This window comes from Temnothorax americanus, unplaced genomic scaffold, assembly GCF_048541705.1.
Source record: "Temnothorax americanus isolate GAGA-0224 unplaced genomic scaffold, ASM4854170v1 Scaffold30, whole genome shotgun sequence".
Classification (NCBI taxonomy): Eukaryota; Metazoa; Arthropoda; class Insecta; order Hymenoptera; family Formicidae; genus Temnothorax; species Temnothorax americanus.
The window spans coordinates 317,731-332,360 of NW_027509443.1; the positions used below are offsets into that span (position 1 = coordinate 317,731).

Consider the following 14,630-nt stretch of genomic DNA (forward strand, 5'->3'; position numbering starts at 1 on the left):
TCGTTTCGATCGGAAATCGCGGTTTCGGTCATCGCCGCGCCGTTCGCAATCGAGAAACTTGGAAATTTCGCTTCGACACGGAGCAACACGTCGGGATCGGTGCACGCGACTATTCCGCCAGGCGGAAAGGAGAAATTACCCGAGATATTTTTAGAAAAACGAAGGTAGCACGCTAGTGCTCGAATGTAGGTCGACATATAACGCAGATCGTTCCGGCGTTTTATTGATTTCCCGCGGACCCAATTCCGACGTGCACACACGCCGTCGCCGTCGCCGTCGCCGTCGCCGCGACGCGACGTGCCGTCGCGCGATGCGTATACGCACGACGCACGTAAAAGAGATCACGAGAGATCGGCGTGCCTTCATCCCTTAACCCTCCTCTATCCTACCGGCCGCGCGGCCCTTCGTTCGCCCTTAGGGCGCGTAAAACCTGCTTAATCCAGAGAGAAACATTCTACTCGATCATGTACAACTATATGCCGCGTATTTTTCTTTCCCTTTAAAACTAATCTTCTCTTTAATATCTATTCGTTATTATATATATAAACAGATAATGGTTGTCTTAAATCGAGAAAATTTTATACGCTCGACAATATTGAACGATAAAATCTCGATATTTCTTTCCGAAATGATGATGATATAAATTGTCTGTAATGAAGCTTTATGTGTTCTAATAATATTTAATATTACCTCTTGGGCTATTATTTTTTAATACAACGTGGAATATATACATGCAAACAGGACAGGCTGCAAACCTTATCAACAGTTATCGAAAAACTCAATAATGCGCAAAATTTGTATATAATAAAACATAAAATCTTGCTGCTTTTAACGGTCATTCTCCTTCAGTAAAAAGCAGACGAGTATGATCGCAGAGGAGGTATCTTACAAAAAAAAATTAAATAAACAGGAAAAAAATATGTATATTGCCGCTAAGTAATTTTCAAGTTTTCAACATTGCTAATTTACAGCAGGGACGTTTAAATAATATATTTCAACAAATTGGCTAGGTAACACATAGAACCACATCAAGAAGAAAGTTCAGCTTTATATGCGTCATGCATGATTCGATCAGCTTTAATAGGAGCTTACGTCGTATTCCCCAATCCATCATGACGACTGCCTTATTTAATTAAATTTCGTGGTCCCTTCGTCGGTTATTGCTGCTGTTAAATATTGGTCCCCTCTTTGTTCCCTTCTTTCGTTGCTCCGTTTTCCCGTGAAACTTGAGAATCCGCTGGTCCCTCAAACTGGTCAGGTGAATCTTATCAATATCAATTAATTGTCCACGGACGTTAGGACGTATAATCAAATCTCTTCGGCATCAATTCTCTCTATAATGCTGATGAACTTAAAGCGAATTGACTCAAATTTATCCTTGATCTATCTCTATCGATCTGTTTGATGTTTGATTTATATGTGTGCTGACATTGTCCAAGCTTAGACTATGAAAGCAAACTGGAGGCCGTTCTATGCTTCCTATATCTAATAATAGCTCGATTGAAAAAATTATAAATCTGTTCAATTGGTCGTGTTCTTAATTGAATCTCGATGTTAACGTTACGGATATGATAATCGATATTGGTGGTGATACATTGAAGAAAATATTGATACGTTCATTCAGGTACGAGTTACGATCTGTTGATAGTCACGTAAACATCGTCAGGACGATGATTGCTGATGGTCGCATTAAAACGTTATTTCGGGCTCTCACAGTGACACATCATGGCACAGTATTGGATCGTGCTGATATTGACCGTAGTGGATCGTTTTTATAATTCTCGAGCAGATTGCAGGATATTTACAGATCATAACTGCAGGTTGCGCGATTTATAAGAAAGCCTTTATCGACAATAAAGAGCTTACTCGGGACTTTAAATTGAATGATTGCACTTACGTGCAACAATAGGTCAATAGTACGTTGTCGATCATGCAATTGACAGTTTTCAAATCGGTCTCTTCGTTGTTCACGCAAATCTGATATTCAACTTTGCTGATGCGTTAAAACGAAGGCGAACAGCTCACGCATTAATTCACGTAGCGATGCACCATCCGTAATCTGTAATGATCACGCGATAATTAGTGATCAGATAAAGTCGTTGCCTCGGCATCTCCCGGAGGTATCCTGTAATAGCCATAATAACCACTGTTCGCCAGAAGTATAATCGATAAGATATATTCGATCGTTTGATTAGATCAACTTTGAGACTTGCAATCAGGTGTCATGTGTTATTGGTCAAGAAGACACCTGCGCACTTCGTCAAGGTTTTGCGCGATTTGTACAATTATTTTATGATGCCTCAGTAATGACAGACCAATCGAATTCTTTTGCACTGTCCGCTTCTAAGTTATGCATGTAATCGATAGTCGGTCGTCTGTCCTTTACGTGAATCACGAGACAATAGGTATCACGTTGCTGTTACAAATCTTTCATGTCTTCTTTATCTGTAATAAATCGAATAAGTTCAATTACGTTGAGCTATGATTACTAATGACTTAATTAGTAGATCGGACTCAAGATGGTCACTTGGAACTTCACGAAATTGCGCAGAGTAACCGGGTTATCATACGCGTTAGGGTTCACTTTCATCAATTCACTCTCTTTGATATGTCGTGTTCGGGTTCGATGACGCTGGTCATTAACGCTTTACGTTCGCGTGTATAATCGTATTTACTCCTTCAGTCACGTACGTAGTTATTTATTCCTTCGTGCGGATTACGGCGCATTATCGCGACCGTGTGAGTGGGTGGTTCCACTTTCGCTACTGTGAAAAGTCTTTGATACGTCGATGATGAGCTAATCGTGTTCAATGACGCCACGCCTTGGTTGCTCCGCGTTATGCGCGTGTAATTGTAACGACCACTTCTTCGTGCAATTATAGGGATATTGCAGCCGTGGATGGATCCGATTTTGTCACTCCGAATTCTCTGCTGCGCTTCGATAGAACAAGTCAAACGAATGGTTATTAATACGTTGCGTCGTATTTATACATGTTGTTGCAAAGAATAACACGTCTATTTACTCAATCCAGGCTACAATGGATCACCAAACGCGTGGGCGAGTACACTTTCGTCACGTAAATTCGATGATGGTTGAAGGACTCCGGGTTCGACATACAAACGTTTCAAAGTGAAAAAATAATTAGGCAACACGGCGCTAAATGTTCACGGTCTCAGGTAAAATTAACGACTGGTCGATTCGTTGCACGAATTCAGGCTCAAACGACTCAATTGTCGGACATCACGGGCAATTATTTCGCCGTGAATGACGAAGTCGAAACGAGGGCAAAGACGACGACAAGGCGGCGACGACGGCGCCCGCGCACTGGCGCTGGTACCGACGACATGAGCCGACTGAGGCGATGCTGGTATCGGTTATTCTCCTTGCCACCCTTACGTCCCCCACGTCAACTACCCTCTATACTTCGGCTCCTCCTCTCTTCCTTCTGTCGCTCCTCTCGACGAACTTTCGCCCTTATCAGCTGATATTAAAAGCACTTTTTACGCACAACTTTATAAATTTAATCCTCTCTTTAACGTAGTCTTTTTTCTTTCTAGTCTTCTTTCTCATTAAACTTTTGTTGTCATCTCGTTAATTCTGATGTCAATCTTTCTCATCAGATCAATCCTCCTATTTTGTTCCATCATCTATGTTTCAAGAATTATTTCCTCCTCCGCACCCGTTAACTTCTATTATCTTCTTCTACCGTTCTTTTCTACTGTAGACATATGTAACTCTTCCAAGTCGATTATTTTTTAAATTAGTTTTTTACGAATATTTTAAAAATCTCTATACTTAATATAACTTAAAATAGTCTGCAAAACTCTCTATATCCAATTTATTATTCTCGTGTAATATATAAATGTCTCAGAATTTTTACTTGACACACACACACACACTTCGTGCAATAATATTCATTATATAATCAAATATCAGTTAACTTTTTAATATTATTATTTAAATTAAAATTAAAATTGTATTATATAAAATTTATAAAATTAACTAAAAATTAAATTAAATTAGTTTTTGTTAGAATTAACAAAAGTAAAAAGTTTGCAAAAAATTCGTTTTCTCAATAAAAGATTAAAGTTATGTCATAATTCTTTTAAATTTGAATATAAAAATAAGCAAGTTCGTTAAATCATTATTGACGTACTTTACATCAAATTATTATTGCGGTATTAGCTTGCTATTAAATTCTCAATAAAAAAATATTAAGACTAATTATTAAAATTAGAGTAAATATTAAAATGTAGTATTTTCAAAAATGTACAGAGATTAATTTTATAATATATCCTGAGGAAAGTTAAAAATCGTTGCAAACACACTTATAAATATTATATTAAACACTTTAAATGTAAAATTATTTAAGTCCAATCGTATTAAGTCCACTTTCCTCTTTTTCATTTTAATAGTTAAAATATACACAGAACACTGCTTATTAGAGTTATGCAGCGATTGTGCAGCTAAGCATAAAGTATTGATGTAAAAGTAAATTCTTACCTCGCGTGGAAGGATGATTCATTAATATCGCCAAAGGACACTCGTCGTCGTCTAATATGTACTCCTGATGTGCATTGCCGCCCACGTTCTCACTATTAACCTACATCATAAACAAGATAGTGATTTGTACAATATATGCTTTTAACAAAAATTATCTAATATTTATGCATAATTTCCAAAAATTGCGATGGTAATTAAATGTCAAGTACAGAAATGTATCATATTATACAAAAATTATTTTTGTCTACAATATTTAGTATTTACGCAGCTCACTAACAAAACTGTGTTTTATGTTTTCTATGTTCCTTTAATTTTCATATGATATTAGAGATTAGAGGATAGATTTTCATATCAATTATGTTTTATTTAAACTAAATTAAGCAAAATATATTATTATTACTTGATAAATGTTTTTATTAACTTCATAAATATCTTGCAAACTATTAATATACTTTATCTCATTATTGTAACTATCTCGCATTTATTTATTGTTTATTAGCTTTATATTAATCTTCCTTTAATAATAATTATTTATTTTATAAATATATATTTTATATGTGTATACATTTAAATACATATTGTATTTTACAAATTTCTATATTTTTATATTTGCCTTCATTTTTCAAATCATACATTTAACAAATTGAGATATTTTTTTGTAAAATTTTATTTGCAGAATAGATGCTAATATTTTTTAATATTAAGCAATAAACACCTTAACAATTAAGTTCAATTTAACATCAATTATTAAATTTTGAAATGCGCTATCTTTTTGATCGAAATTCGTCGAAGAAGTAAATTTCTAAAATCTGTCAAATTTATCTGCCATATATGATGATCTATCCGCAGATAAACGACAGTCACGTATATACCTGCACAAGGCAATATAACTGCGGGTCCACTTTATCCAGGCCGTATTTAGAAAGCATCTCTCGCACAACCTGAGCGGCGGAATCTCGCACGCTCAGCAGCAGCGTTTTGTATGGCACGTCCTTGCACAACGCCTCGCCATAAATTTTCAATGTGCCGCCCGTGTCGGGACCGCCGTCTTTACTGCGAAATTGCTGGAGTCTCCTTTCAAGTTTCTGTTGACGGCGTCGTCTCATCACCGCTTCCGGATTCGAGATGCTCCTCGTAAAACTGGTCTCAGGCAATTCTAAAAGCGATAATAACATCATTAATACAGAAAAGAAAAACATTCATACGAGTCACGACAAAGAAGTATCTTTATTTCGTTTTTGCTATTTTCATTACAACACGATAATCAGTAATCAAATTAAGATAATTGAATTATTATACTTTACGTAATATACTAAGCTATTCTTAAATCTTGCATTAAGAAAAACGAAACAATTAAAGCACAAAAATACTTAAACTATAGAGTGTAATATAAGCTGCGTTCCGCATTCCTCTTCTTCTTTCTTTCAGTGAAGAAAGGAAAAGAAGAAGAACACTTCAAAGCATTTGTAGTATCAAATAGACTGCAGTCATAATAACCTTTTTCGATCTCTTTTTGAAACACTTCAGTCAAGATATTTTTTAAAGATTATGTTTATATTTGTATTTATTATTATTTATATTCACGCGTTATTTAATCCTTTAATAATTTTATATAAATAGTAATTTCATACAAACAGTCTAAAAATAATGTTTACTAACCCGTATAAAGTTTCTCGGCGACACCGTTCTGATCGCCAGGCGCCGCGTTCTCGTCTTGCTCCAAGCTCTTCAGTCGACTGAGCTTCTCCTGCTTCTTGATCTGCTTTTTCTCCCGCTTGCTCAGTTTTCTTCGGAAGCTAGTACCCTCGGCTGAAGTAAAACCGACGCCCTGCGCATTGGTCTTATCGTCGATCCTCTTCAGCAAGAAGCGTCCCTCCCGATCGTCTATATGCCAATTTAGTTGAACTAGCAATGGCTTTTCTTCTAAATCGAGTTTACGCTCTTCTATAAACAAAGTACAAACCAAGGTACAAACGATATTAAAACACTTTAGAAAAAATAACATTACTAAAAGATAAAATTAACTGAGATCTTTTTCTTCAACTAAAAAAAAGTCATTAATTCAAATATAATTAAATATAAACGTATAATATTTAAAGGGCATAATTCAGTTAACAGAAACTCATGGTATGTTGAAAGTATATTAAAATTTATTAATTAAGGAACGTACATATACGTTATACGTTAATTTAAAGATGTATAAACCATCAGATTTTAATTTAATCTAATTATAAAAAGTTCTCGTCAAATGCGCAGTTTTAGTTTTAATCGATATTGTTCTTTCACGTAATCTGATTTTACTCACCTCCATTCTCGTGAATCTCATAAAGGGCGTATTCTGGGACGGATAGCATTCTCATGTCGGGACGAAATTTTTCTATGAGAGTTTCTATTACCGCCTGGCTGGTCGCGTCCGAGGCGACCCTGATGCACTTGGTAGCGACCTTTTGGCCGCTGTCTTGAAAGTAAAACCTCATCACGCCATGGAACTCCAGATCCTGTTGAGAAAAAATAGCATAATTCGAGTAAGCTTGCGGGAGCTAGACGATCACGCGAAATTTAAATGGGTCGCCTGGGCAACACTCACCTCGTTGGGCTCAGAAAGTTCGAACAGGTCCAAGCGATTGGCGTTCCATTGCTGTATGACCCCCCTGAGAGCTTCCCGCTCTGCCTTTTTATTCGCCAGTTCCGTTGCCATCCTGAAAAACACGACGGACGACATAAATGTAATTGTAAGTAGCCGACACAGTTGCGGAACTTGTAGAACGTCTAACGTTACTGAACGCGTCACGATTTCTTGGAAGTCGCAGACCGCGTGTTCGCGAACTTGGCTTCTTAATTAAAGAACCAAACGGATGAACAGATACATTTTTAGAAAGTTTTGTACGCTACAAAACCATGGGATCAAAATTTTTAATATTTATTCTCTCGTGTTTCGTTCCCTTAACCCTGAGAACGAGCGCCTGGGGTGGTTTTTATTTTTTATACCCCAGTCTCGAAAAAATAAGTTCACGTCATTTTAATGTGTTTCTTCCGTTTTTTAAATATTTTCTTTGGTTCCTTCTTACTTTTTTCTCAGAAAAAAATGGAGTAAATGTATATATACACATTGTCCTCAACAACTAATACAAATTATACAGAACAATAAAAAATAGACATAACTAACAACAATGATTTTTAACTAGGGTGTAAAAGTCACCCCAGATAACCATTCATGCATAAAAAATCAGGCGCTCGTTCCCGGATTAATCGTACAAGCTCCCGTCTCGATCAAACAGCCACGTATATAATCTGCCTATTGTCTCTAGAAACCGAATTTAAATCTTCGAGAACCGTGCGGGAAACTTTTAAATAAACTTTCTAAGAAACACGCGGCCGCTTTGATTTTGTTTCACGCCTTTTCACAGGCCTCCCTCCGCCTCCGGCGCGGGGCCTGGCACCGTCTGTTGTGATACCCGCACGAGATAAATTATCACATCAGCAGACGTAAAGCGCGAGGCGTCTGTTCGGTGCACCAGGCCGCGCACCATACCGCTGCCGCAACGTGGTATCACGTTCGGTATGTTGTGATTCTCGCTATGCGGCACTGTGCATCACGAGTGTATCCGATGCATGCGACGCATTCAGAAACGACCCTCCTCGAATACAACAATACAAGGTGACCGGGAAAAAAAATGCGCACCCGGCGCACCGGGCGACGCCGGCGAACCCGCGTCATTTACGAATTCGATTACTGCAATTATTTGACGTTAAGGCTAATTAAACGAGATCAATAATCCGAGTCAATTAATTTATATCGCTAACTAAACTATTCGCTCGATTAGTTGTTGAGTAACTTTAGTTGATTAAGGTTGAAGTTCTCGTCAAGGCCGGGCGCGGCGACGCTAATTAACTTAAATCTTAACAAACAGAGAGACTGCGCGATCGTGCCTCGCAGTTTCCGGACAGCGAGACGATCCTCGAGAGGCAGTCACGTGCCATGCATTCTTGTCGCCCCTCCCCGTACCCCGCCTCATGCCCTCTCACGGCACCGTCTCTTGTCCTCGATCTTAAAACCTTAAAAGCGCGTCCGCGCATTTCTTTTAAGGGTTCACTGCACCGCAAGCATTAACCCTTTGACGCACCAATTTAACTCTCACCTGACCTGACATCTAAAAGTAATTTAAACGAGCTTTTAAAAGAAAGCTCATAATTCAAGGAGACAAAGTTGCAAAATAACGTAATCCTTTAATAAGTAAATTCCTTGTAGGCTTATTAGCATAAGTGATATTAAATGAATCGTCAATTCAATAATGTAATATTACATTTTCAGTATAAAATTGTGTTTTACAACCGAATAATTAACACGTGGTTCAAAAACATTCAAAGGCATGAGGCAAAATATACACAGAAAAAAAATAAGTGTCAAATCAACACTGATATTATACTTGGATAGGTATATACACAAAGATATATAATTTTGAAATGAGATTATATTGCGTTAAACGAAGAAAATTTGCTTGAATGAACTTATTATATAGTTCAACTAAGAAAAAAAATGTTGTAATGTTGAAATAAAATGTTGACATTCTTATAAGAAGATTATAGTAATCTTGCATATATACGAAACAATCTATATCTTCTTATTCTTCTTATAAGAATGTCAACTTTTTATTTTCAACATTTTTTTCATGGTTGAACTATATAGGGAGCTTTCCAGCAAGCGACACAACTCGACACAAGTATCGTTTTATCTTTGTTGCTCATTACCAAAAAAGAAAGATAGAACGATGCTTGTGTCGACCTGTGTCGCTTGCTGGAAAGCTCCCAACGACTTCACGCAAGAAAATTTTCTTCGTTTAACGCAATATAATCTCATTTCAAGATTTCCAACTTTTCCAACGTTGAAACTAAAGATATTTTCAAATCAAGAATACTCCTTTTTTTCTGTGTATAAAATTCACAAAAGTTAGCTCGTCAGGAATAAGATTCCGCTCGACGATCGTAAATGTCAATGTTAATTTAGTCTGTAGAATAATGCAAGTTGGACGAGAACCGCAATATAATGTAAATCAAGTGAAATTAAAAGACAGGAAGAAATTCAATCTACTACACGCTACTTTTCTGAGACCGAATTTCGACCGAACATGTTCGAGGTAACGTGCAAATAAGGTCGCGTTCAAACGATCCGTACTAAAAGTGACAGATAATCGTAATTTGAAAGTAAAATAAGATGTTGCAAGGTAACGTCGAAAGTTGCGCGCGCGTGCGCGCGGAAGGAAAATTGTACGAAACACGGGGGGACCGTTCTGGATTGGAAAGTATAGGCGTTTTAGCGTGCTTAAATGCGCTCCTCGACGAAGAAGATCGCGGAATATATCGCGGATTCTAGGTCGCCGCCGTCTATCACCGCGCGATCGACGTCGCGATAACGCCGCGAGGTGCGTACGTCAACATCGCGACGCGTTTTACTCTGCGCGTGCAGGTAAACCCGCGCGATGACTCATACGCGAAAATATGAGCGCGCCGTTCGTTCGTTCGCCTCGCGTATACGCGAGTATTTCGCATCAGGCGCGAGCGAGGGGAAAGGACGGCGCGGAGGGAAAGGGAATCCGGCGAGAACGCGAGGACGAGCCGCGCGCGATCTCGCGATCGCGTATCGCGCGAGTGCCCGTCCTCGATGCGATCAGTCAGTCGTCGAATCGCGATCCTCATCATCGCCCTTCAACGATACTCCCTCCTCCCTGCCCCCCTGCCGTTTTCTCGATTGCGGAGCGCTCGATCTCGGGACTCGGGAGTGTCAACCTCATGATACATTCAAAGCGCGAAGTACCTATACATAACGCGCGTCTCCCTCCTCCTCCCTCTCTCTCTCTCTCTCTCTCCTCTCTCATTCCCTCCCTCTTTCTTTCTCGCCGCTTGTACAGTCGGTTATATTGATGCTTCAAGATGATTCAAGACGACGTGAGAGAATTACAGTATTGTCATCCTGCGGTGCACGTTTTATATCATTGATAATAATATATCAATCAATATAAATCAATACGATATTGATATATATCGATACATTGGTCGATATGTATTAATATAGGTACATGCATCAACGAACATTGATAAAATAAAAAAACGTAACCGTTTTATTCACATCGATCTTTTTAGTAAAGTAAAATTTGTGATACTATATTTATTATGCGATACAGTCACATACTATACAACATTTTATATATTTATTATATTGCGTATATACACACACAACCAAAATTTGCTCCTATAGGTAATTCATAAGACTCGGCGGCAATATGAGAACGTTAACAATCACTATAATGTTCTACATCCAATACTACATTCCATATGATAAGTTTACACTGTTTACAGTGGACAAACCATGCAGTCGTACATTGTAAAATTGAACAACATTTAATTTTAATGCCAAAAAGATCGACAGTATAAAACTACGATCACATTCCTCACCTGGTTTCGATCGATATCGCTATTAGTATATCAATGCTTATCGCTGCTTGAAAAAAAAAAAATTAATCTAAATGCGCCTGAGCAAGAAGCGGACTTCCTCGAACGACCGAAAATCATGACACACGCATGGGACATCCGTACGTGTTCGCGCGAAGTACGAATACGCCGAAAATTGACGCAGCCAGAGGCGTCGCGTTTGCGGCTTCGCGACTCACCGCGACTTCCTTTCCGTTCGAGCGCGAAGCGATCGGCAAAAAGGAGAAAAAAAAAAAAAAAAAAAAAAAAAAAAAGAAACAAAGAACGAAAAAGCATCGCGGTGATATCCGATCGCCGAGAGTTTGAGCGCGCGCGCAAAAATACCGTTTCTGCGCCTGTCTGTACCACACGCGGTTTACTACATCGGCGTAGCCCCCTCTACCCCCATCCTTCTCCCCGCCCCCCCGGTTTTTTACTCCGCTATACTCCGTTTCTTACTATTACGCGCCGTAAGATGAGAGGAGGACCGACGAGCATTCAAGGCTCCCGCATCTCGGCTCGGGGCCATCGGTAAACACCGAACGAAAGGCGACCGCCTTGCACCTTAAAGGTGCCTATTTAGACGCGTCACGGCGATCCTTTTCTCTCTCTCTCTCTCTCTCTTCTTTTTTTTTAATCTTCGACGACACCCGTGTCCGAGACAACCTGTCTTTTTTGTTCGAGGACAAATTCCGCTTTCCGAGCACCCGCGTGGATCGCCACGGGACCCTATAGCACCGGCACACTCGTCCGTGATCACGCATTCGAAAAGCCCTGGAATGGCATCTCGCTACGTGCGTCCTGTTAAGACTCCTACTCCGGTTTCTCTCGAAACGAATGTCGTTCGTTACTTTACGTTGCTCGTTTTAACGGCAATTCGCTTCGATAATATTTACGCGTTCGTACGTTCTGGTTTCTCCTCTTCCTTTTTTTTTTTGTAATTGTAAACGTCCCAATATTATTTCTACCTCTCTTAAGGAGAGTGGTTGCTCAAATCAATATGATGAGAATTAGTTTAAATTTATGGAGGATATTCGTCTATGCATGCAAATCTGTCGTGTCCGTGTCAAAGTTGGAAGACAATTGTCTGCATGGTTGTCGAGTAATTAATTATTAGAGTTATACTTGTTGGCGCCCATTTGTCAGGGCCGACTCAAATGCACGCTTTCCGTAGAGCGCTCGATAGCTTTACGCGAAAACAGCTACGATATGCTGTTTTATTTTTACAATTTTATTTTTAGTATGCTTTCGAGAGTTACATTACAGGTGTCGTAATATTTTTGCTATGTCGCCCGTGTACAAGAGTATAACTTCAATGATTAATTACTCGACAACCATGCAGAAAATTTTCCATGGACGACAGATTCCCATAGACAAATATTCTCTATAAATTTGAACTAATTCTTATCACATTAATTTGAGCAGCCACCTTCCTTAATGACACGCGATAAAAAAACGATTATTCTATAGCATTCGTTCGTTATTTCGATAGAGTACTCACTCTTCAGACACCGTCATTCTTTCCGCCCGGAGAGACTCTTCTCGCGCTTTCCTCAAAGGACACGCCGACGATTTGTCACTTTTTTGCCAGGAGTGACTCGTAAAAATAAACTCCTTGAAAAAGATCTACGAGTATATATTCCTCGGATCAATTCTAACGTGGAATTTACGTCACTGGATAAACCAGTTCGGTAATCGAGTACTCGAAAGCGTCTTTCGACGATGGATAACGACAATTTTCAAAAAAAGAAAATTGTGAATTAAAGTCTATGCTCCCTCGAGAATATTTTTATCGGCTCAAAGCCGGTATTCTTCGAAAGAAAGACACTGGAGAAGCGTTCTCGAGTATCGTCGCCAACAAAGAATGTTTACTCCACGATAACGGAAATGTCCAACATAGGTACAAACTCCTCCTCTTTATTTATCAGGTCGCATGCCTGTTTAGTGATTCCTTTCGATAGCGAGTTACGATAAGATTCCTCAACAAGCAGCACAGGTAAGCTTCTGGATTATCTTTCGTAGAACCGTCGCGCGAGAAAATTCCCCGTTCGAAGGGTTCCTCCTCCTCCAAGTAGCTCTCCAGCGAATTCCGATTCAGGATCGCTCTGCACGAGAAACTCCGAGAGCGAGGTGTTTCACGCCCAAATATTTTTTTTCTCCTTCCTCGCGGTTTTCACTTTCGCGGAGAACGCGGCGACGCGACGGAATTTCCCTCGCGCGCCTCTCCCTGCTCGCCCCGCGGAAAAGGAAGCGCGGGAGAGAATAAGGGAAAGAGGATGCCGCGCACTCTCTTCTTTGTTTTTTCGGCGACACGGTGCGGTGCACCGTCACTATACCGTAAGTATGCACACGCACGCCGTGCGTGCGTCGCGTACTCGCGCCTCGCGCCCGCCACACCCAACGACGCTCGTTGGAATTCCACGCGTGTGCGACGACCGGCCATACACTCGCGCGTACGGCAAAGCGACTGACAAACCGACCAGGCGACTCCGTCGGTCGGGCCCCGAGAATGGGGGTAGATGGAGGGAGCCGAGGGAGGGAGAAGAGCCTTCCCTCGCTACGCGGCCTTCCCGCGTTCCCGCTTCCCGGCTAGAGTCCCAAGTCCCACCGGCCGTTAGGGCCGTTTGGTCGTCCCTCGTGGTGCCTCGATCCATCGTGAGAGTAAAATGCCCATTTTCTACCGATGCGGATCAATTTTAATCTCGGTTCAACTTGCTTTTTATCCTTTTCTTCTAAGAAGAAAAGAATTATCCTGTATATACTCTTCTAAGAGTATAAAGCCTGATCTACAATGTGCTCTTTGCTTTCTGTTTTTTGCTCTTAACCTGTTTGCGACTATCCCGTATTTCGCAATTGCGTCGCGTAACGCGATGTTTTTTGTTCTCTGTCGCCTAAGTTAAAAATTGACGAACTTCAGAAGAGACAAGAAACATCATGTTACGCGACGGAATTGCAAAATACGAGATAGTCGCAAAGAGGTTAAGAGCAAAAAACAGAAAGCAAAGAGCACATTGTAGATCAGCCTTAAAGAATAACGGAAACAAGAATAAGAATAATTTTATAAAAAAAGGAGAATAAAAATAAGTTATAAGAAAAAGGTAAGGAAAAAAAAGATAAATAAGTTAAACCGAGATTAAAGTTAATCCGCATTGATATAAATGGACACGTGACGTCTATTTTTTTTTTACTTTTTATTTTTTTCTAATTCTTAAAATAAAAAAAAAAGGATAAAAGATAGGTTAAACCGAAATTAAAGTTAATTCGATAGAAATGGTGATAGAAATGGACGAAAGTAAGACGAGAATAAAAAGAAAAAAAACTTAGGGGCTTGACAATGCAGCCTCCACTAATCGAAAAGAAAAAGAGAGAAAAAAGAGCCGAAAAGCGGCATTTTCAGGTAACAAAACGAAGGTAAGACGAATAAAGTAAAACGAAGGTAAGATGAAGGTAAGGCCAAGATAAAGGGTTAAAACGAGAGCTTGTAGGGCAAGGTGCCTGGAGGTCGCGGGTCCTTTTCTTTTCCGGTTACACTCGCCGCCGAGTCGGGGCCGGGGCGATTAATCGTTCGGGGGCGAGTCGGTTCCGGGCCGTGCCGTTCTGTTTCGCGCCGTTCCATTTCGTTCCGTTCCGTTCCGCTTTGCTACGCTACGTCGCGAATTTT

At 39.8% G+C, this 14,630-nt stretch overlaps 1 protein-coding gene across 15 annotated transcripts in view; it reads right to left on the reverse strand.

The window, feature by feature from the left end:
- Cno (adherens junction formation factor afadin) overlaps positions 1-14,630 on the reverse strand; it is a 46,711-nt gene that overhangs the window by 25,136 nt on the left and 6,945 nt on the right. For 9 of the 15 annotated variants that reach the window (XM_077412363.1, XM_077412364.1, XM_077412361.1 and 6 more), the window contains exons 2-6: positions 7,092-7,203; positions 6,810-7,002; positions 6,164-6,448; positions 5,377-5,660; positions 4,505-4,604 (exon numbers count right to left, since the gene is read on the reverse strand). In XM_077412363.1, coding sequence (XP_077268489.1) covers positions 4,505-4,604; positions 5,377-5,660; positions 6,164-6,448; positions 6,810-7,002; positions 7,092-7,203 — 974 coding nt within the window. Of the gene's footprint in view, positions 1-1,092; positions 3,670-4,504; positions 4,605-5,376; positions 5,661-6,163; positions 6,449-6,809; positions 7,003-7,091; positions 7,204-12,470; positions 13,396-14,630 lie in introns of those variants that run through there. The other 6 variants (XM_077412365.1, XM_077412362.1, XM_077412374.1 and 3 more) reach the window with 6 other exon arrangements.